This window comes from Phoxinus phoxinus, assembly GCF_949152265.1.
Source record: "Phoxinus phoxinus genome assembly, chromosome: 14".
Taxonomy (NCBI): Eukaryota; Metazoa; Chordata; class Actinopteri; order Cypriniformes; family Leuciscidae; genus Phoxinus; species Phoxinus phoxinus.
Window position 1 is genome coordinate 13483927 of NC_136889.1, and position 22669 is coordinate 13506595.

The 22669-nt window shown below is 36.5% G+C and overlaps 2 protein-coding genes across 10 annotated transcripts in view; one reads left to right on the forward strand and one right to left on the reverse strand.

The window, feature by feature from the left end:
- The window catches only part of phactr2 (phosphatase and actin regulator 2), a 41140-nt gene extending 22988 nt beyond the window's left edge, over nt 1-18152 (reverse strand). For 3 of the 9 annotated variants that reach the window (XM_079636026.1, XM_079636023.1, XM_079636022.1), the window contains exons 1-2: nt 17690-18108; nt 9269-9973 (exon numbers count right to left, since the gene is read on the reverse strand). In XM_079636026.1, coding sequence (XP_079492152.1) covers nt 9269-9281 — 13 coding nt within the window. In that variant the 5' untranslated portion in view covers nt 9282-9973; nt 17690-18108. Of the gene's footprint in view, nt 1-2409; nt 2851-9268; nt 9974-17689 lie in introns of those variants that run through there. The other 6 variants (XM_079636019.1, XM_079636018.1, XM_079636024.1 and 3 more) reach the window with 5 other exon arrangements.
- Nucleotides 18153-18711: 559 nt separating this feature from the next.
- Nucleotides 18712-22668, forward strand: agt (angiotensinogen). Its single transcript, XM_079636029.1, has 5 exons — nt 18712-19071; nt 20094-20878; nt 21547-21817; nt 21924-22074; nt 22242-22668. The coding sequence occupies exons 2-5, from the start codon at nt 20119-20121 to the stop codon at nt 22416-22418; spliced, it is 1359 nt and encodes a 452-aa protein (XP_079492155.1). The 5' UTR covers nt 18712-19071; nt 20094-20118; the 3' UTR covers nt 22419-22668.
- The last annotated feature ends 1 nt before the right edge of the window (nt 22669 follows it).

A 22669-nucleotide genomic window follows, 5' to 3' on the forward strand; every position in this document is an offset into this window, starting at 1 on the left:
CCTGTAAAAAATGGCGAACGGTCAGCACTTCAGCGTGAAAAGGACGCTCAGTGCCTCGTTACGCTCATGGCGTTTTAAAAACGTCGCCCTCCCATTGAAAACAAGCCAGCCGCGTGAAAAAAATGCTTTGATGGACACACGGCCTAATTCAATTCCAATGTGCATGTTTTAGCAAAAATATATCTGTTCAAATTTGTAGTTTTATAATGGAGCATATAATTGAAAATGACTAAATAGTCTTCCTTGTTTTCATTTATTGAAAAAAATAGGGTGAAACAGAAAACACACCTTAATTTGGGTCTTGGCTTAATTAGTAGTTTAAATGAAACAATGGTTGCAGAGCAACTACATTATATAAAATATAGCCTATTGAATATCACCAAAATGCTTAAAAATATGGAGAATTTTTTAGCCATACCATTCCGATCTGTATTGTGGCAAAAATGCTGCAAATATTATGTTTTATATTATCACATTAGAGTTTGTACAGCTGACTTAATTCCTCACTTCCTATTTTATATGGGGAGGCCACTGAAAATGCATCAAACATGACAAATAATCATGAGGACCTGAAAACAAAAGACATCAGTTAGAGTAAAACCTCTAAGGCTTCCAAAGGAGGCATGTGAGACTTAACGGTTAAAAAGTTCACGGAAGTCATATTTTAGCGCAGCTCATATCAATATCCCTGACAGCATATTTCTTACAATACAATCACACATTTGATTTGCCTTATGCATCTAAAAATAAATACAAAGCAGCTGTAAAGAGAGATCTGGGGGTAAGTGATGGCTAAAAAAGCCACTCTGCCTGAAAATGAGTTCATTGTCTCAATGCTTTTTTTAAGTCTTCCTAGTCAACAAATAAGCAGAGGACATTTATAAAAGTGTAAAAGTTGCAGCCTGTTTTTGACAACAGGTAAGTGCATAAAGGCAACAACGAATGCAAAATCTAGGACTGTATTAAAATTTGCTGGCAGCATTTGAATACCACATCCCCAGTTCCTCATGATACAATAAAAACACAAAAAGCCAATTTCAGTCAACACGTTGTTCCCCTATTGACAGACAGGAAATGCCTATGTTTTTAATGGCCTTTCCTATAAAATTATTTAAAAGAACTAAAGACAAAAACAGCACTGACGATTTCTGGATCTAATTAATAAAGAAGCAGTCAGTGCCATTCAACCAAATCTTCGCTTTGCCAAAATGATATACAGTTTTCATTTCTGTGGCCTTTCAAATCCAGTACAGTTTCTATATATTTCAGACAGTCAAAACTATTTAAAGCATGATTTAATATTATTTAAAGAACCATATGCATGCCGTTCATGAAAACAAAATAACATCAGATCAACCTTCTTTTGAGAGCTGGTAAACTGATCAATAGAAGCTTTTATCACTCTGGCAATAATGGAAATTATGGGGAAATTAAGGTAGTGGCAAATCTCGTGATTCAACATTTGGTTCAGAAAGAAGCTTAAGATTACAAATCACAGTGCATTGTGGAGTACTTGAAATGGTTGCTGTTGTAATTTGATTGTAGTGTAGTCGTGCATATAAAACACTTAATTGATTCTTCTTCTTTTTTTAACAATATAAACAGGTTTAATTTAATTTAAAATCAACACTCTCAACAGTCTCCAGACTCAGAGAAACTGAACATGTCACACATGTATTAAATGTAACCAAAACCAGGAAACCTGCTATTTAGACATGGGTTTTGATAATGAATAAACTATTTACACTGTTCTTTGTTCAATTTACTGTAAAAATAGAAATGGCAACTGCCAGGAATTTACCATAAAAATACAGTGATGTTACAAGGAGAATGGTTTGCCTCTAATAATATAAATCATCCATAAATTATAAGATAATAATTCATAGGCCTACTTAAACCCGAATTAGGAAGTATATTTCTAACAACAGCACATCGCTTTGACAGCACAGCCTATTACGAGAAACGAGAGCAAAAGAACACAGTGAAACAATCATTTCCTGAATGCACTAGCCAGTACATTTTAGGTTTTTTTGTCAACTATAACTATACCAATAGGATGTTATAGTTAAGTTACTAATCCATCAACGAAAACACCTCAATTCGCCGAAAGATGCGCGTGACAAAGTCCCACTTGTTGATCGTTTGCACTACACACGCCAGGAGACAAACCAAAATCCACGCGTTTGTTTATAATGGGAGCGTTTTGGTTCATCTCGTCGCGTAGATAGCCTACTATCAGATTAGGTCAAAGCCAATGTGCAAACACCAGACTTGAAAATGAACTTGGTTTCCCGCGGACTCGGACTTAACTAGCTCTAAAAGTCACGTCTTCCCTCCCTGGCCGTTTATTGAAAGAGCGGTGTGGGTGAGTAAACAGCGAGTCACTGAACAAGCTCTTCATATACTTACCGCTCGTTCTCTGAGACAAGCTGGAGACAGATGTCTGGCCCATGTCGATCTTCAATGGGCCGCTAAACAATAATCATACGACGACCCAAGAACTTGTACAACAAAGCCCACTCGATCGACATAACAGGAGACTCATTTCCCTCCTCCAACTCTGAGATCTGCTTCTTAAAAGAGCTTTTCCATATGAACTCGCAAGAAACGTAATCGAGCTCCGGATTTAAATGCCTATCATTCCTTTTTTGCAGTCTGTAGTTTTAGCAGTCAGAGGTCATAAGGAGGAAGTTTCAAGCCCCTCCTCGCTTCAGCCCTGCTTAAAGCATGGAAATGTATGTTGGTAAAACACATGTGTTGACCAAAAGTGACATCATTAGAAGTTAGTGCTCGTGCTATTTTCGACTACACTGCTTTCCTGTAGGCTATATAAACAACACGGTTTATTCTGTTCATAATGTCTTTTGCTAACTGTCAAATGACATTGTATCCGTCTTTGTGATCAAAGTGACAGTGTAAACGTTTCCCTTAATTTTATATCTAACTAAAGAGAAAAAAGCTGTATAAAATATGTATACGAAAGTAAAGATCATTCATTATTGATGATTTCAAGACCTGATAGTTTAAATTAAAATGAGTAAAATGTTTTATATAAAAAAGACTTCAAGTTTGCCTTATTGTTGAAAGTCAGTTTCTGAATAGACAATTGACCTTCAATAGCGGGGCATGTTGTCACACTGGAACTCCATTAAACAGGCTGTCAAATGCTTTCAGCAAAATGTAAACAATATAAAAAATATGAAAGATTAAACATTTTATGAAACAGCTAAAAGTAAATACTGAAACATACAAAAATAACATTGGCAATTTGGTTTCAAATAACAAATTATATAAATTAAAACCACTGACAACCTGCCCCGGCCTGACTTGAATGAAAATACCCTTGTCTTGAGAATACTGTTCAACCTTTCAGCTAAAATATACCTTCATTATACAGCTGACTCTGAGTGAATGTCATACTGGTTTTATTGTTCACGCAATAAACCATAAGGTTTGACTATTTTAGGTGATTGAAACCAACACCTAAACCAAATAGTTACTAAGATACAGTCCTTTTGACCACTTTCATTTCTCCTTTACATCCCATGAGAATAAATATGCAGTTTTTCATAACAAAACAGTAGGTTTTATAGTGGCAAATGCTAACGCTGATAATCTTTAAGTTTGTTTGCGCCTATTGCTTTGTTTCCTGCAAAAGCCCCACAGGCCCGCACTCCCTCCCACAATCCCCTCTTCCAAAGCAGAAATTGTGGGAGGGATTCAGGGCAGGAAGTCTTATGGAAACAAGCCAGAGATGTGAGCTATTGTTTTGCGCACAGCTAAGCTGGATGTTCTCATCAAGTATGATCTCTCCACCCCTTCCCCTCCTTCCTGAAGGTCCTCCTCACCATCATAACACCATGACCCGGAGTACAACAAGCTGCAAATAGTGTGATTTGTTGATGTAATCTTTGCATCATATGATTTCAATTTTGTTATTAATTTTATTCAAGAGGGGTGAAAAAGTAGTATAGAGGTTTAGTATAAAGGTCACAAATAGGGGAAACCAATAACTGCAGAGCTACTGAGTAACCCTGTCACCACTGTACAGACATAAAGCTAAAGCAGTGGTTGTCCAGGGCCACTAGGGGGCCTCAGGATGACGTTTAAAAATATTATTAATTCATTAGCAATCTAACTTTAAATTAAAATGCTTAAAATAAACGCATACAATAAAAATGTAAAAATAAAAAATCATATTTTATTTTCTCTCAATAGCTGTTATGTTTATTGAAGAACATACAGTTCTGGAATATAGAACATAACTTTAGGAATCACTAAATTAATTGTGGTTAATGAATTTTATACGTTAATTTAACCAACACCCAACATGTTAGTTCAATAAATAAAAAGTTTGAAACAAGTATATATAGCTTTGTCATAATTAAAGCAGAAGTATCGAGCAGAAATATCTTAGCGAATATGAAGGGGGCCTTTGAATATTCTGTTGGACAACAGATGTGAGCCAAAAAGGTTGAGAACCTTAAGATGTAAATTGGCTTTCCCTGCATAAACATTGTTTGGTAAACTATAAAAAAGACTTTTAACATGTGTGTATATATAAATAAATAAAAAAGATACAAAGGACCTCCATTTGGTCAAATTGCCAAAATTATATATATATATATATATATATATATATATATATATATATATATACACACACACACACACACTGTAGAAAAATGTTTCTGCCTTAAATTAAGTACAATAGACTTGGATGTTTAAGTCATTTCAACTTAAATTACATTAAGCTGGCTTAAAAATTAGTTGAATTTTGTATAACTTATAAAAAAAAGTTGCAAATTGTTACAGCAATATAAAAACATAAATGTTCTCATAACTTATTGAGCATATTTTACAGTGTACACTTGCCTATGCTTTGGCGATTTGACCTTTGCTGGGGTAAGCAGAAGCCCTGAATGGTAAGTGGTCAGAGTGGCATGTCCTTCTGATATCATGGTTTGCCTGCATCTGTTCAGTTAACACTGACAGGGAACCATCTGTATTCTGATAACCGCTTGCACGCATCACATATTAAACACATAAGACAGACACACATAGACTCAAAATAATCCACTTAAACCAAACTACTGCCAAAACAATGCAGTTATAAGGGCAGATTCATTTTAAAATCACCTTTTATTTTTCCATGTGTTCTGCAGATGGTCATGCCAAACAAACGGTTTATTTTTAGCCATGGAAGAATAATAGTATAAAGAATATCTCTGGGAAACTATTATAGACAGCTACATTAGTACGCAAACAAAAAAAACTTATTCCATATTCCAAACCATATTCTATAATGGATTCCTGAAATGCATCGATTATGGCCATGGCCCAGGTTTAAAAATAGAAGGGGCATATGGAGAGTCACCAAATCACAACACACCTCCTCATACCCTGACAGTATCCCGAGAGAACGCTGCCATCTATTGACCAAATGCGTGCACTCTGCATGCAAATATCTCATCTGATTGAAAACTATACATCTCTGTTTACTTCTCAGGATTGATGGTTTATGAAAATGCATGCATTTTGTTGCTATTTTATATATCAGAATAATGATAATGTCAGAAATGTTCATCACAAATTGTAATAAGTAAATCTGTTCAATTAAATAAAGTAAATTCACTTACTGGCCCGATTGTTGGTCCACATGCACGCCATGCAGATGCTCTACCGGGTCTCTTTTGAGAACACCTTAATCTGATTTCCAATGTAGTCAGATATCCCAAGAGACACACGTCTGGACTTACTGTTGAGAGAAAAATCTGTCCATTTGCTCTAGAGTGCAGCCTGAGTGCATATGGGAAGGCAATAATGGCATACCGCTAATAAGTATAAAGCGGATCTGTTTGCATCCCATCAACAACAACAAAAAGTTTATACAACGTCTATGTTATGTACATTAGTCTTTAATACACTGCTCATCAGCTCATGATCCACCACTAGCTTTGCCCCCCTAATATTGTTAAATGTCGGCATTAGTATGATGTAATTCATGCTTATAGCAGAGATTTGTGACAATGCCAATAGAAATGATCACTTCATGCCTTTGGAGTTCACCCACAATCCCCTAAATGGGTGCAAGGACCGTCCGAAAACTTAAATGCAGCATCACTGGAAAAGATGTAGGAAACCGTCATCAATTATTAACTGCCAATCTCAGCACAAAATAGCAGCTAATTATTGTTTAAGTGATGCCATTTAGTTCTTTCCTCTGCTCGGATGATTTATTTATTAACTCTAAACCCAGAGAAAAGTTGTAGTGTATTAGAAAACAAGATTATTGCACCTCATCATGTTATGCAAATATATAAACCATAGAATCAACTCTGCAAATTTAAGCAAGTTGCTGAGGTCTAAAGATAATCATCTCATGCTCGCTTCTATAACTACAGTAAGATGCATGAGACATAAGCAGTTTTGTTAACCAAGCATCACCTAAAAACATAAAACATGTCAGACCAAACAGATGATGTATTGCTGGATATGTTTCTGTAGACTTCTGGCTCCTGTTGGGAGCACAACGAGGTATGGCAAACCTTGTCGATCAATACTTGACATCCTGCCTGTAAGTGTTTTTCCCCAGCACGGATGGCTTATTTGGAAATCTGGGACATTTAATAATAGTACATCGCAGGGGCAGTGGAGAGCATTACATTTCACTAATCAGAGAAACAAATGCTGATGATGCTCCCAACATTGGAAGGACCAACACATTGATAAGAGGTATTACCAACACACTAAACATAAGCAAACACTCATTATGTTTAATGAAGGGGTGTAATGCCGTATCATTGAGTTTAACACATAGTTACTTCGGATTTATGTGTCAGGATACAGGTATACACAGGTAATTAACAAAGATAATACAAAAAGACCACAAATAGCTCACATGCACATGTGTAAGCTGTACAATTTTTATTTATTTTTTGCACTTTAAATTAAAAGTAAATTACTCGCATATGCGACTTCATTTTCATGCTAGGTGACTAAATAATGTCTATAATATGTAATTGGTTAATACATTGTTAGATTACACTCACCAGTGTTTGAATTAGAGGCTAAGTAAGTTTTGCACAGGTTTTTTATTCACTCGCCTTTACTTGTCTTTAACACTGACTGAGCACTTAAGAGTTTTTAATAGAAAGATAGTTTATTTTTTAAGCTACTAACTACTGCATCACATCGTAGAGTTTCGCTGACCGATCTTGGGCTTTTACTAACAACTAGCAACACAGATGTAGCATCTTGCTAATGTTTTTAGCTATGTCATGGAAGGGCTCTCTGCAGTCAGACATGATTCATTTATGAATTTATGTGAGTAAAAGTATCCAATAACAGGCATTACTGAGGGAATGGGAGTACTATTTATGTGATCTCAATATGGCTGCCCCCATGAGGAGACCCATTCATGTAAAATAAAACACCTTTTATTCAACTATTAATACATAGAGTACATCATTTTAAATATATTTTTCAAAAATACTCATTCATTTTTCTTTATTGTATTTTAAACTTATATTGGTTTATAGTATGATATTGAAGAATGTGGAGCTCATACTCAAGGAGGAAAAAACACCTTAGATGAATTTAGCGGCCCAAACTGAGCAAAACTATGATATACAATTTGGGGCAGCTGCTGATATTTATATGGCCAAAAAGTAAAAATAAATTCTGATAGCTTGTAATGTAAAATCAATTAGATCTTTATGACATTATAGCAGGCTACTTACATAAAATGCATATAAATATCAGTTATCACTCTTTAGTCTAGATCTCCCGAAATTGTGTCTTAGTAAGACTTAAATGCTTAGATTTATTATCAAAGCTTTGTAGGTTTTATTGTGGTGGCAAAATATATAGTGCAATGCACTGAGAGACAAACATTCTTCTTTAAAAGCATTTATCATATTTGATACTCACATATTAATATGATTTTTCAAAAGGAAAACATGTGTATGAGACTAACAATATATCATTTATTCTTATACGTTAACTTTATAAAAAATCAGATTTCCCAGCAAAAAGACATGTTTGTGGAAAATTTTATAATTATACTAAAAGGCCCTTTACTTGCTAAAATAAATAAATAAATTATATATATATATGAATCAGTCGGAAAGAATGTAGTAAATTGTGTAAAACAACTTTGCTGAAAAACCTTTGATCATCTTGATAATTTCGAGACATATCAAAAATAATACGGCTTTATAGAGTTAAAAACCCTTCCACATACTGTAAAATGGATTTCACCTCTATCAGATCGTAAACAGTAAGTCACATGCCTCTTTCATTTTAACAACAGGTTATACCACATTTCCTGTGCATTTCCACTGATACAGCAGATCCACTTTTTCAAAGCACGAATGACCTCATCTCAATTCCTGCCATGAAATAATAACCCAGCTTGTATGTAAATATGCTAGTGACCACGCAAAACCCCCAAACCTGAAAGATTATGCAAACCACTCCCAAACAAATATGAATTTCCTTTGCAAAATATCCTGAACGTTCTCCTCTGTAGTTTGTGTCAAAGGCATTATCACAGCGAGCCACACACTCGCACACACACACACACACACACACACACACATGCACATAAGACTTTGAAATGTATTTTAGGTAGAAAAACAGGATATCAATGCTGTTAGAAAAACTTCTGCTCTATTTTGACATACATGACACCTGTGAGTAATACCATAGTTCCTTTCAGATTTTCACTTTACTAAACATAGAATCACAGGCAAGTTATTTCTGTCAGATTTCCTCTTTGCTGTCAAAAATAAATGACAGAATGAGAGACCAAACCTACTAAACAGCATTTCCATGCTACGATGACACACAAATAAGCATTGCAAATCCAATGGAACATCATATGACACTGACCAAAAATAGGGCAGTAATACACAGCACCAGAGCTTAGTCTCTATGTGTTCATTCAATGATTAAACATCACACTAACTGGATTCCCAGAATGTGAGCCGATAATGAAAACATCAATACAATGTGAGGCATGTTAAAGAGTGTACATTTCAACAGATCATCAATATCACACGTGACTTCCCAACAACATGCCCGCAATAACACTCTTCTTCAGACCAAAATATCTAGAATAAGGTATTTGAACCTAATAAGAATGAAGCCTAATAAAAACGATAGAAACATTATGATCTCGTTTAAGCAGAGTATTGTATATATCAACATGCACACACTCACATCATACACATGCTGTACAAGTGTCAAAAAGTTGAGGACTTACAGGCATGTTCCATGACTGGAAGGTTATTAAAAAAAATCGACTGCTCCAGTGAGATGGTCTTCAGTTTCCTTTCTCTCTCTTTCTCTCTGACTCCCTCTCCCTCTCCCTCTCCCTCTCTCTCTCCCTCTCCCTCTCTCTCTCCTCACTTCCTGTGGTGCTCTCGCAGCCTTCTTCTCTGCAGTGGTGCACGGCAGGAAGAGCGGCGAAGGCAGGAGGATGACAAACAGCCATTACCTCCATTAAAGTGAGCTGACTGAGCCAGTCTGAGCCCATCAAGTGGAACCTCCCAGTCCACTGGGGCTTTCAGCTATCGCCTTTGGCTACAGGGAATGGGGTTGGGGAGGAGGGGTGAGTTGATGTAGCGTGAGACAGCTCTGAAGCCTTCCTTCATTTACTCGCGTCCAGCTGAAACAGATGACTCTAGTATTATCGCCGGCGTTAAGTTGTTTTACACGCTATACATGGTGAAGCACATAAGTGAAGCGCTTGCCGGTGCATGTGATGTGCTACATTCCAAGGGAAAGTACGCCATGTCAGGGTCACAGCAGGCCAGGGCATCGCACAAGTGGGCTTGACGGGAGCGTCACTCGTGGGTGAGAATCTGTACGAATTTCTTCCCAATATATTTTCGTGTTGCAACCTTGACGTCAAGAATTGGCTGGAATTCAGAGAGGATGAATCACTGCATGAGATGTTCCTCTCTGGCTGTACGGGAAACAAGAGAGTAGGTTTTCAAAGCTCACCCTTGAAGGCTGAGTGCTCACATGAACCTAAACATTTTCTTGGCATTGGTCAAAGCAACTGTAGCACTGCTCACAGGTTACATGGATGCACTAGTTGATATTTTATAAGTGAGCAGTGAGATGTTGCCATATTTACACGGCAGAAGTGCTTCTGAAGTGACATTTTGGTGTCTTTACATGATTAATGACACTCAAATATGGCATAAATGCATCTACGCAGCATTACAACTGTATACTTTGATAGGTGTATTAGAGCAGCATAATTCAGTCTGCATTATGTCTTTACAAAGAATTTTGAGCAAGCGGCATTATCTCAACTGTTAAAACAGGCCTTCTACTGCACCTTTTCATCTTTTTTACCGTTAAAAACATACTAAGTATTCCAAATGGATTAGTACAATTTTAGAATGTTCTGGGTTCTATTGGAATTTAAGATGAATAATTTAATTGTTTAACAGAGATGGAAACTCGAGTCAGCGATTTGACTTGGACTTGTGAACAACTGACTCTAGACTTGACTTGGACTCCTGAACAACTGACTCAAGACTTGACTTGGACTCGTGAACAACTGACTCTAGACTTGACTTGGACTCCTGAACAACTGACTCTAGACTTGACTTGGACTCCTGAACAACTGACTCTAGACTTGACTTGGACTCGTGAACAACTGACTCTAGACTTGACTTGGACTCCTGAACAACTGACTCTAGACTTGACTTGGACTCCTGAACAACTGACTCTAGACTTGACTTGGACTCGTGAACAACTGACTCTAGACTTGACTTGGACTCCTGAACAACTGACTCTAGACTTGACTTGGACTCGTGAACAACTGACTCTAGACTTGACTTGGACTCGTGAACAACTGACTCTAGACTTGACTTGGACTCGTGAACAACTGACTCTAGACTTGACTTGGACTCCTGAACAACTGACTCTAGACTTGACTTGGACTCGTGAACAACTGACTCTAGACTTGACTTGGACTCGTGAACAACTGACTCTAGACTTGACTTGGACTCCTGAACAACTGACTCTAGACTTGACTTGGACTCGTGAACGACTGACTCTAGACTTGACTTGGACTCGTGAACAACTGACTCTAGACTTGACTTGGACTCCTGAACAACTGACTCTAGACTTGACTTGGACTCGTGAACAACTGACTCTAGACTTGACTTGGAGAAAGAGACTTTTTTTGGTATGACATTCCCGCTTGCGTTCTCTCTTTACTACCCCACATGACAGTATGAAACGCAACATTTTACTATTCATTCTTAATTCATTAATTCCCTATCAATATATGCTGCAGCAAACACGCCAAGTCAGCGTTATTTTATACACGTGTGATGCATCTGAAGGCACGCGTATTTATTACCCATTGGGAAAGTGGTTATATAAATTAACAAATAACAAAAGAATATAGCCAAATCTTTCCTTTTGATAATCTTCCGTGTCATTTTATTTGAAAAGCAATCAATTAGCCTAATCCAAAGATGAGCTGCGGTGTTGCAGCTGTCAAAGGCTTGCTTGCTGTCCATTTTCAAGAAGTACACATTTCCATGTCCTTTCCCTTGACTCAAAGTATTTGCTACCATATGCATATATTCAAATTTACCAAGTTAACTTGCATATGGACTGGATGGGCACTTTCATTCGCATTTTATGAATCTGTCCAACTCATTTCCACAGATCGGTTTATTGAGTCAAGATGTGTTATATTGGCTTATCACACAGACAGAAATATTGTTCTTTGTGTTGTTTGTTTACTGTAACGCTTATTTATGCATGTGTTGTTGTTTTTACCGCCGGCGCTCACTGGAAGACTACATTACCCATCATTGGTTGAGAACTGCAACAGACTACAGCAACTCAAATAGCTCAAAATAAATTTTTTTCCTCTCGTGGGGACCGTCCCTGTGTTTCAACGCGGTATAAAGTTACGTAGTTTGAAAGTAATTAATGATTTAAGTAATACTTTTTTGTGCTTTTTTATACTTTTTTAAAGTAGAAATATGTTTTGATATTTCAAAACACTGTTAATTACAATATCTAGCTGAAAGAATTACTGCTAAAAATAAAACAAAGAATTGAAACTTGACTTGGCCTTTAGGGACTTGTGAACAAGTCTGTTTTTTAATCTTAAAATATTTTCTGTTATCCCAGTATAACATGCAAAAACAACTATGCAAGACATTGTAGCCCTGAAAAGCTGTCTAAAAATTTACCTGACTAGTTTATAATATAACATTTTTATAAATCCATTTGCTGACGATTGTGAAGAAATGACACACTTCACCATTAAGATCTATCCGACAGCAACTGTGACATGCTTTCATCTCAGTCTGTACAATATGCATTCACAGTAATGCACTTTCAGCAGTCTGTGGAGTATTGGAAGTAGCATGCACAAGTTACCAGCAAAAGGGTTTATACGGTGCGTATCCTTTTGCACAGTCAAGGTTAGTAATATAATGTTTAGGTCTAGTGTTTATTCCAGTGCAATGCAATGCCCTATTTTTGGGCAATGCACTGGAGTAAACGAATGCATTGCCCATTTTGAGCACACTACTGCAAACATGACGGGGTTTTTTTTACAAACCGAAGATACATGTCTAAATTCTTTGTTGTGATAATCAATATTACACTGAAAATTCTGCCAATAGAGCTTAAACCAGGAATAATCTTTAAATTTGCAATGAAACAAGTAGCGACAGATCTTTTCTTCCGAAATGCGATGGACATCCAAGTAAAGCGGATTATCAACAACAAAAAAATAGGGTGGGTTCAATCCATCGGTTGTTGATTGGATTTTGAGATGTGGGCATTTCACTCAAAAATGAATGTGAGCTTGCAGTGGATTGTGGAGGGGCAGGCTTTAAACAGACTAAATAAGTGGAGAAGTACGGCATGCTTCACCAGAAATAAGTATATAAATACTTACAAATAAATGAAAATAAAAAAGTAGTGGTTGTCCTTTCTCTCTTACATTTACCATTAGTCAACATTGCCAAGACGAAGTCATAATTCATTTATTCAAACCAGGGTACAAGTATTGACAGCCTGATTGGACCATAAAAAATGTAAACTGGAACCATCAAACCAATGATGATATTTTATTATAGTAATAACAAACACAAAATAAGTCTGCTTGTTGAATCACAGGAACCACATCCTGATCCATATTTAGACTAAATGTTTGGTCCATAGTTTGGAGGTCTGGTAGCAGTTAATGCTAGTAATCTCAACTAAGCATAAAGCACATCAATGGGGATAAATATTTTTTTTAAGTGGTCAAAGTCCAATGAGCAAATTAATTAGTGTTCCCTGTGTTGTTGAAACAGCACTATTGCAAGATCATAGCAACACACTGAGATATTCCTGTGTGCTTTTGTGATATTGTGAAACTAGACTGTGACATTTTAACCAAGTCAGGTTACCTTTTGCTTTTTAAGTTAACCAGTGCTGAGAGAAAAGCACACAGTGTGATGGAAATATTTGAGTCTTTCAAGTAATAGCGGCGTCACTGATTTACACTCTACAAAAGCAGGTTATGTTATGACCCAAGCCATAACCAGCACAATTACTTTAACCAATACCAATACCATACCAAGACAGTAACCAATACCATACCAAGACTGAGAATACTGAGTGATATTCTAAGAGAATATCCCGTATTTTTCATGTGGGTGCTCGACCATTCCCGTGGGTGCTCGATTAGCACCTATGTGTGTCTCAGCTCAAAATGCTCATAAATCAGTAAATAAACATCCTTTGGTTAAAATGTAGAATAAATGCAGATGCCATCCTCTCAGCTCTAAAAATACAACAGAGCATAGCAATTACAGATGAAAGGCATGATGGCCCATCTTCACATGTGCCCTTTGTGTGTCTGCCGAGAACACCCACACTGTCTGACGCATAGAGCCGCTTCACGCTCCTACCAAAGCTGAACACGAAGGAGGAGAAAGGGTGGATGGGAGAGTGAGAAAAGGAGACAGACTTAAAGGGATCTTGTTAGGAACCACAGAAATATGCTAGGAATAGCTGCATTGCAAGAGCATATAGGGAAAAAATTACATAAGGACGTGATCTACTCTATAAAGTCAACATTAATGACAACCTTTATGCACATCTAAATTCTGGTTAAGCCTTTATTTAGAGAAAATAATAAAGATGTTAATTTGCTCTCATTACATTCTTCTACCATTCTAATGTGAAAAATGCTGGCTTTGGCTATTTATTATTCTCTTATTATTATGGTCTTCATTTTCCTTTCTCACTCTTTCTCTCTGACTCCCTCTGACTTATTATGCTGCCATTGGCATCTTATACTTGTACCATTGACAAGATACAACTTTGTCAGCAATAATGTTAAACTGATATACTGCATGTCAGCCTTTTCTAATTCTTTATTTCTATATGAAAAGGCCGTGTGTAAAAGCGGCTTGCTTCAATAAAAGCTACTATCATAAAAGTTAGTTCTATATAATCTATATCACAAAGAATGAACTCAAATAACAAGTCGGTGTTGACACTCTATCTGCCATGAAACTCTATTCAAAGACTGTTCAAAAATCAGCCAGAGGTGAGAGGAACAAGCTTTTAAGAGGGTAAAGAACAGAGAAGGGTGTTTAATGAGTTCTGTCTCCAGCGCATTATTAGAAAAGGGCAGTCACTCTCGGCAGCCCGGCTCCGCTGGTCTCCATCTCTGTCATTATGTGACTAATTGTGTGCAGAAAAGGACGGCACACATGCTCACACCAGCATCAAAGGAGGCCTACAATTTCATCCAAACAAACAGAGTGTGGAGGCTTTCTCTCAGTGCCTTTTCACCATGTTGCACAGTGTGAAAGACAAAGTGCCGGTTGCGTTGAAAGCAAACCACTGATGGATGTATATTTAAATGTGTCCCTTCGCGAAGCGCATTGACGGGATCTTTGCAAAGACTGTATATATAGATCATGAAGTGATGGCAGGTAGAGAGGATGTACACTAAGTTGCATTAAGTGGTTGCAGGAACACAAGCAAGACATTATGAATTATTAATATGAGGCTTTGTGAAAAACAGTCATGGGGTTAGACTTAAAACATTTCAGCACAGAGTGATTCTTGGACATAGACAGGGTTCAGAGCAATACTGACAAGGACAGATGCTAAGCATCGAAAGAAATCTGAAGGAACACACACTCTGGTGGACACGCTGTGAAACTACAATGCAAAAAAATAAGAGACTGAATTCTAGCCCAGATGTCAACCACACAGCACAAAACTCAATTCAACTGTGCTGTTGCATATTCACTGTTGCGAATTTAAAATAATTTTCAGGTTCAAAATAAGTTAAGCTTCATCAACAGGAATGATGTTGATTATTAATTATTTTTTTCCCATTTTGTAATTATTTGTTAAAATAATACAGTGTGAAAGTGAAATGAAAGTCAAGTATGGTAACCCATACTCAGAATTTGTCCTCTGCATGTAACCCATCCAGTTAGTGCACACACATTAGGAGTAGTGAATAGTGAACACACACATTGCAAACCATGATACACACCCGGAGCAGTGGGACGCCATTATGCTGTGGCACCGGGGGAGTGATTAGGGGTTAGGCACCCAAGTCATTTCCTACCGGCACTAGAACCGAACCAGCAACCTTTGGGTTACCAGTCAGACTAACTATTAGTCCACGACTGCCCAGTGTTTTAAAATGTAACTTATTCAGGAAAAGCTAATATTGCAATACTGTAACAGTGTTACAATGTTGGAAAAATGACACGGTCGGTTACATTATTGTAAATGGAGGGTTTAAAAGAAGACATGTATTTTTCATAAAGCACTTACATTAATTTTTCAGTAAAGTCTTCTTTATAATTTGAGTTTAATCAATATGTTTTCTAAATTGTCCATTACCATTGGGACTACTTCCCAGGTGGATGAATCTCTGGTTATGTGTTACTGAAGTGGATGGGGTTTGCTGATGTAAACAGTGATTTACAGACTCTACAGTATTGTCACGTCTATTTATACATTTGCGTATTTGTTGATAAAGTTACTTACTGGGGCTACATCAGCATGATGAAGCTTGAAAGATATTACGACAGACAGGAGTTTAAAAAAATAAAAATAATTACCGGTATATGATTCTATTCAAATCACAATAACCATAATATACTTTTTGTGTCAAAATAATTCTGTACTTGAAATGCCACTGTCAATTGAGTTTAAACTGTACTGAACAGTTAGACTTTAAGGCCAATGTCTAAAACAAAACAATGAAATATTTAACTGTTCACAGACACGTGATGCACTTTAACTGAATTCATTTGACATATAAACAGACCTCTGAGACAATTTTTAACTGTTTTTCTGTGAATATGCGATCCACATACATAATAATAAACAACTTAATTTATATCTAGAACATTGATAGAACAAAACAAAAAAGCTTGAGCGTGGTTAACTGAAAGGTGAGCTCATGTCAGGAAGTGGTTTTAAACTGTCATTTCCATAGATATCTCACTCAGCTCAAAATTACCAAAGATGTGTCTCAAGTCATACAAATGAATTATTTTATATATATATATATATATATATATATATATATATATATATATATATATATATATATATATATATATATATATATACAGTATGAACAGCATCATTAACAAGACAATTAGCCGCAAGTTGAGGATTGTGCACAGAGGCCATTTGAAAATAGAAAAAAACATCTTTCTATTTGCCCAGGACATATGAACTATAAATAGTTTGTATAGTATTGTCACTGTTAGTACTTCTGACAAATTTCCATATGAGATCACCTCTCATCAGAGATTGTGTCTGAAAAAAAATGTGTGAGACAACTTCAGTACTGAGTTTAACTTAAAGGTTACAGAACAATGTGGGTGATAACATTTAAACCAGACTGGTGTTACAGTCAGTTTAGAAATGATATCTGTCCTGCGTGGTAGGACGAGAAACCACAAAACAAAACATTTAACAACACAGGCCTACACAAAACTTTATAAGAATTACAGTTTAGCAGCCTTTGCAATTCATGCTGTTTATAGGTTTATTTAAGCCCTTGTTATTTGACTGAATCATTATGAATTCAAGAGACATCATACTTAAAAATATTTCTAGCAGTTACACTGCTGAATTTAGTTTTATTTCCAGATATTTAGACCTCAAATGGTAGCATGTGTTCAGGAAACGAAGATATATTGTGTTTTATCATTTTATCTTTTGCAAGAGGTAGGCTAAAACATCAGCCCGCATGCATGATTTGTCAATATCCTGTTTGGGTTTAAGTGCAAGGTCTTAAATTAAAACCAATGCTCGGACAATATACAGCATAAAGGCACACCAGATAATCTTTGCATGCAGTCTTAAATTTCACATCAATATCAACATATTCTCATTAGATTAGAATGGAATCCCCCAATACACATGATAAACATTTGAGAAAAAGGAGAAAAACATCAATATAACAAAGTAAATAACAAAGCAATATGATAGCATATAGCAATAATATAAAATATTCCTTCAAAAAACAGGTCAATCAATTAAGTTAACCAAACATCACTGCACCAGCACTGGCTGATACAATTAGACATTGATTATAATAATCAATTAAACATAATAATAATAATAATAATAATAATAAAGATCATCCTACCTGAGCATGCTGAGCGGAGTCTGGTCAATATTCTGGATTTAAAAGCAGAAGTGTCACTTAAAGAACGAACTCGAAACACAGGAAACACCTGAGGAAATGTCTTTAGGTATGAAAAACTGTCTTCCTCCGCCATTATACAGTTTTGTTTGTATTTTTATTTCTAGAAAAGTTAAATTTGTTTCAGTATCCTGTAATCTCGTTGTCAAGGTAACACTGCTAAATCTGATGCTGAATTCAGAAGAGTTTTACCCGTCTGTCAGTCTGTTGTAATGGGGAATTCTGTTCACCTTTTAAAGGGAACTTAACTTTTTAAAACACGAAGTCGACTACTTCTCTCTGAGTCTCATGAAATGTTCCTCTGCAAATAATCCTCTCTGCGTTACATCAACAAATGAGACAGAAACGGAAACACCTCCATCAAATAGATAATCATCTACACAGACTTTTATCCGGAGGAGGACTCACTGAGGTCACGCAGCGCCTTACAGCTGCAGTTCCGAATCATTCCTCTGGGAGGCGTTATGGACTTAATACGGATAATATTCATGTATTCAAATACAAAAACATGTAGCCTAATTTCTGTTTAAAAGGATAGTTCACCCAAAAATGAAAAATCTGTCATAATTTACTCACCCATATGTCATTCCAAACCTATAATGAGTTTCTTTCTTCTGTTGAACACAAAAAAATACATCAACTGTCTGGTTATACCTTCTTTAAAATATCTTCTTTTGTGTTCTACAGCAAAAAGAAACTCGTACCGTGTTGAGACAACATACGGGTGAAAAAATTATGACAAAATGTTAATTTTTGGGTGAACTAACCCTTTAAATACGCCTAATACAAACACATAAGGGGATCATCTTCAAATTAGACATTCAAATAAAATGACATAATAGTAGGCTAGCTATTTTTTGTTGCACATAAGTTTTGTTGGGGCTATGTTTTAAACATTTGTAAAACACAAGTATTAATCTGCATTTATGTAGGCTATATAGGCCAAAATCACACTATTAAAAAATGACCTTTTCTTCTGTTGTGACATAGGAAGTTATTTGGGCAGTTGCGTAAGGGGTTCAAAGAATATGACTCACCCTGTTTCCTGTTTATCATCTTATGAACATCACCTCCATATCATAGTGTTCTCTCCACCGACCATTCTGACATCACGTTTTAGGTAAATATGGCAGTGTGTGGTCATATCTGACTGAGCTGTTTATCAACACACAGAAGCCGGTTTGAAGCTGAACATTGGGGAAATCTGAGTGTCCCAATACTGTGTTAATGTGTAACTAGGGGACTGGTCATCATGCAATATATGTTATTTAAATACCGGGTAGACCCTCAGTCCACCAGCTCTAGAATCAGCAACGCATCTGAAGGTAAACAGGAGCTGTCTTTTATCCCTTTCACACTTTATGACTGATTATATGTATTTGTAGAGTGGTCATGAAATTATCCTGATTAGACTTTTTGCTTAGCTGAATTATGCTTGACAGTGATAACTGATCCCAACATATCTCATTTTTGCACTGGGATTTTGGACTGTAAAATTCAGCATTCATTTTAATGCTTTATCTAAAAAAATATTTAATTTTGATTAAATTAATACATTTAGTACAATGTAAAAGTAAATCAACTATTTTATGTATTTCATTCTAATGAACTGTTTTCTATTTGACTATATTTTAAAAAACTTTCATCCTGTGATTTAGTGTCATGATCCTTCAGAAATCATTATAATATGCTGATTTGCTGCTCAAGAAATATTCCATATTATTATCTATACTTGTGCTGCTTAATTTTTTTGTGTAAACCATAATACATTTTTTTTCAGGATTCTTTGATGAATAGAAAGTTCAAAATAACAGCATTAAGTTTAAAATAGAAACCTTTTGTGTTGGCTATTATAGCCATTAGGCTATTTTGATATTTTGAGTCACCTGATCAATTTAACCAATCCTTGCTGAATGAAAGTTTTATTTTCTTTAAAAAATATTTTAATAATCTTAAAAATATATTATTTATATTGTATATATCTTTATACTGTATCTACATATTATCTAAAAACGTTTTGCCCTGAGATGAAGCTGGACTGGAATGTACTCATTTCATTCTTTGCTCCTTTATCTGAGTGTTTTCTGCTCGCTAGTTTAGGGTTATTGCCCTCAAATGCAGCTCAGTACAGCTGCTGTAAGACAGAAACTGGTCAATTAATTCTGTGAAAATGGGGGTGGAAGAGCAAAGATCGATCAGCCAGCAGAAAGCCCACTGTTGGTTCTGAAATGCAAATAAACTGTTGATATGTCTACTATGATTTAATGTAATGTGCAGTGTGTTTTGTTAGTATTCTAATGCAATGCCAAGTCTATGTCACAATCAAATCAGTTGTTTAATCCCATAGGTCCACAACGAGATTTCCCAGCAAGATGTTCCTCACTATTTTAATAGTCTCCTGCTTTTCAATGGGAACGGCCAATCGAGTGTATGTCCACCCCTTCAACCTCTTTAGCTCTGAAAACATCAGCTGTGAGGTTATCCAGAATGAGCAACACACGCCCTTGGAGACCGTCCATCCACTGACTCCTCTTCAAGACAGCACTGAGCCAGACCCACGACCTGGCTGCACCACAGAAGACCTGAAAAACCTCACTCAACGAACGGCTGTGTTAGCAGAATTGCAGAATTCTCTCGGGTTACGCATGTACCAGGCACTTAGTCGTACACAGAAGCATGCAAACACACTGCTTTCACCCCTGAACGCCTATGGTGCTTTGGTGACCCTCTACCTGGGAGCATCCAAAAAGACTGCCATTTCTTACCAACAGCTGTTAGGACTCAGCTTGGAGTCTAAAAAGGCAGACTGTGCGTACTTCATTGATGGACACACAGTGTTGCGTACACTCCAGGCCATCAGCGCGCATGTAGACGAATCCCGAAAAGAGCTCAGGACCCTCGTGTGGACTTTCATTACCAGCGATGCTGATCTTTCCAAAGACTTTTTACGCGGAACACAAGACTTCTCAGATGACTCTTTTGTCCGAGCAGTGGACTTCTCACAGACCAAGGACGCAGAGGAGCAGGTGAACAACTTCATTCGGAAAACATCAGACAGCAAGGTTAAGAGCCTGTTTAAGGGTGTTACTGCAAAAACTGACCTGCTGTTTGCTAGTTCGGTGCATTTCAAAGGTGAGTGGCTGATGTTATTCGTTCAGAAATAGCCAGTCAACCAGACGCATACAATTAGCCTCTTTCAATTACATCTCATGTATATTCTAAATATATAAACTTCATTAAGAATCTTGAAAGACTTTTAGAGAATTTGGATCTTTGGTACTAAAGCCCGAAAGGGCAAGGTGGATTTTGAGTCACATCTTTCTCGCATTATTTATTTTTTCTTGGCTGTGTAACAACAAAACTGTAGGGCAAAAACAAAGTCTCAATGATTTTTCAAAGTTTCTTCCTTTTTGCCTATATTTTCTAAGGTGAAAACAGTGCTGAAATACCCCTTTGTCTTTTGTTTAAATAAACTAAAACAATATGAAGTCCCCATTTCTACTGTTGAACGTAACAGAAAGAAATAAAGTAGGAAACAGAATATAAATAAAATAAAATAAACAAATGATTGCCCGTATTTGCTGTTAAAAGTAACAAAGAAAAAATAACGTAGAACAAAATAAAAAAATTGGCCTTTTTGTTGTTACATGCAACAGAAAAATATAATGTAAAAAAAATAGACTCATTGAAGCTTTAAAAAAAAAAAGTATATGCCGGTATATAAAATAAATTGATAAAAATCTCCTGCTGTAGGTTGGGGTTTTACAGGTAGTGTTTTGAAATCTGTAACCTTTTTCCAGGTAACTGGAAAACTGCGTTCCAACCTGAAGCAACCGCTGATCAGGAATTCTGGACTCAAGATAATTCCAGTGTCAAAGTGCCCTTTATGATGCATACAGGAGACTACATGTTCCTCAATGACACTGCCAGGAAGTGTTCAGTAGTCAAACTTGGTCTCAGTAAGAGAACCTATATGCTGCTCGCGCTGCCTCATGAGAGATCCAGCCTGCAGCACATCGAGAAGCAGCTCTTAACAGTCATACCTACATGGCATCGACATCTAAAAGAAAAGTGAGTGATTGTTTGGTCTGAGAAAGTGCACACAGATGAAGGTAAATAAAATGACTTTAAAGACAAAGACAGATTTACCTATTTGTGCTATCATATCTCTTGGCAGATATCTGGAACTAACTATGCCCAAATTCTCCTTGACTGCTGTGACTGACCTGAGATCAGTACTATCTGAAATGGCAGTGGAGAAATACCTCATGGGCTCAGACGCCAACTTCAGAAGACTGAGCAGCAAGGAGAACTTCACTGTTGATAAGGTAAACTTCTGTTTAGAGTAAGAGTCTGCACCAGCTGAACTCAAATAGAACCAATAGGATGTGACCTTAACAAGATTTGACCAACATTGTCAGCATGCTTGCTTTCATTACTGAAACCCAAATTCCAACATTAATCTGTAGGCTATGTGCCTCTTTCCATCTCACAGGTTCTCAACAAAGTTGTGTTTGAGATGGCAGAGGGAGGATCGGCGGTTCAGAACAGGACTGAAGATGGAAGGGTTCCCCACAAAGTCATGGTCAACCAGCCATTCTTCTTTGCTATTGTAGAGGGAAACTCGAATGCCATACTCATGCTCGGCAAAATGATCAATCCAACAACCTAAAAACAATTTCAGTTTTAGTTGATTTTACATTATATGACAATATAAAAAGTGTTTTAATGCTTCCACTCAACTAGTAACTGTATTTTAAAATAATAGATAGCATCAAGTCAAGGTCAACAAGATATATATTTTCTTAGAAAATCTGAATTAAACTAGTCTTTTTAGGGATATTCAAGACGTTTTATATTTGAGTGTTTTAGTGTCTGCTAATTCAAAATGTTTAATAAAGAGTTTTTTGCTATGCATAACAG

What these genes read in the sequence shown, in the direction of transcription:
- agt (XM_079636029.1), top strand. Translation starts at nt 20,119, where the DNA reads ATGTTCCTCACTATTTTAATAGTCTCCTGCTTTTCAATGGGAACGGCC. An exon ending in CATCGACATCTAAAAGAAAA is followed by an intron (nt 21,818 to 21,923) that starts GTGAGTGATTGT and finishes ATCTCTTGGCAG; the next exon opens with ATATCTGGAACTAACTATGC. An exon ending in AGAACTTCACTGTTGATAAG is followed by an intron (nt 22,075 to 22,241) that starts GTAAACTTCTGT and finishes TCCATCTCACAG; the next exon opens with GTTCTCAACAAAGTTGTGTT.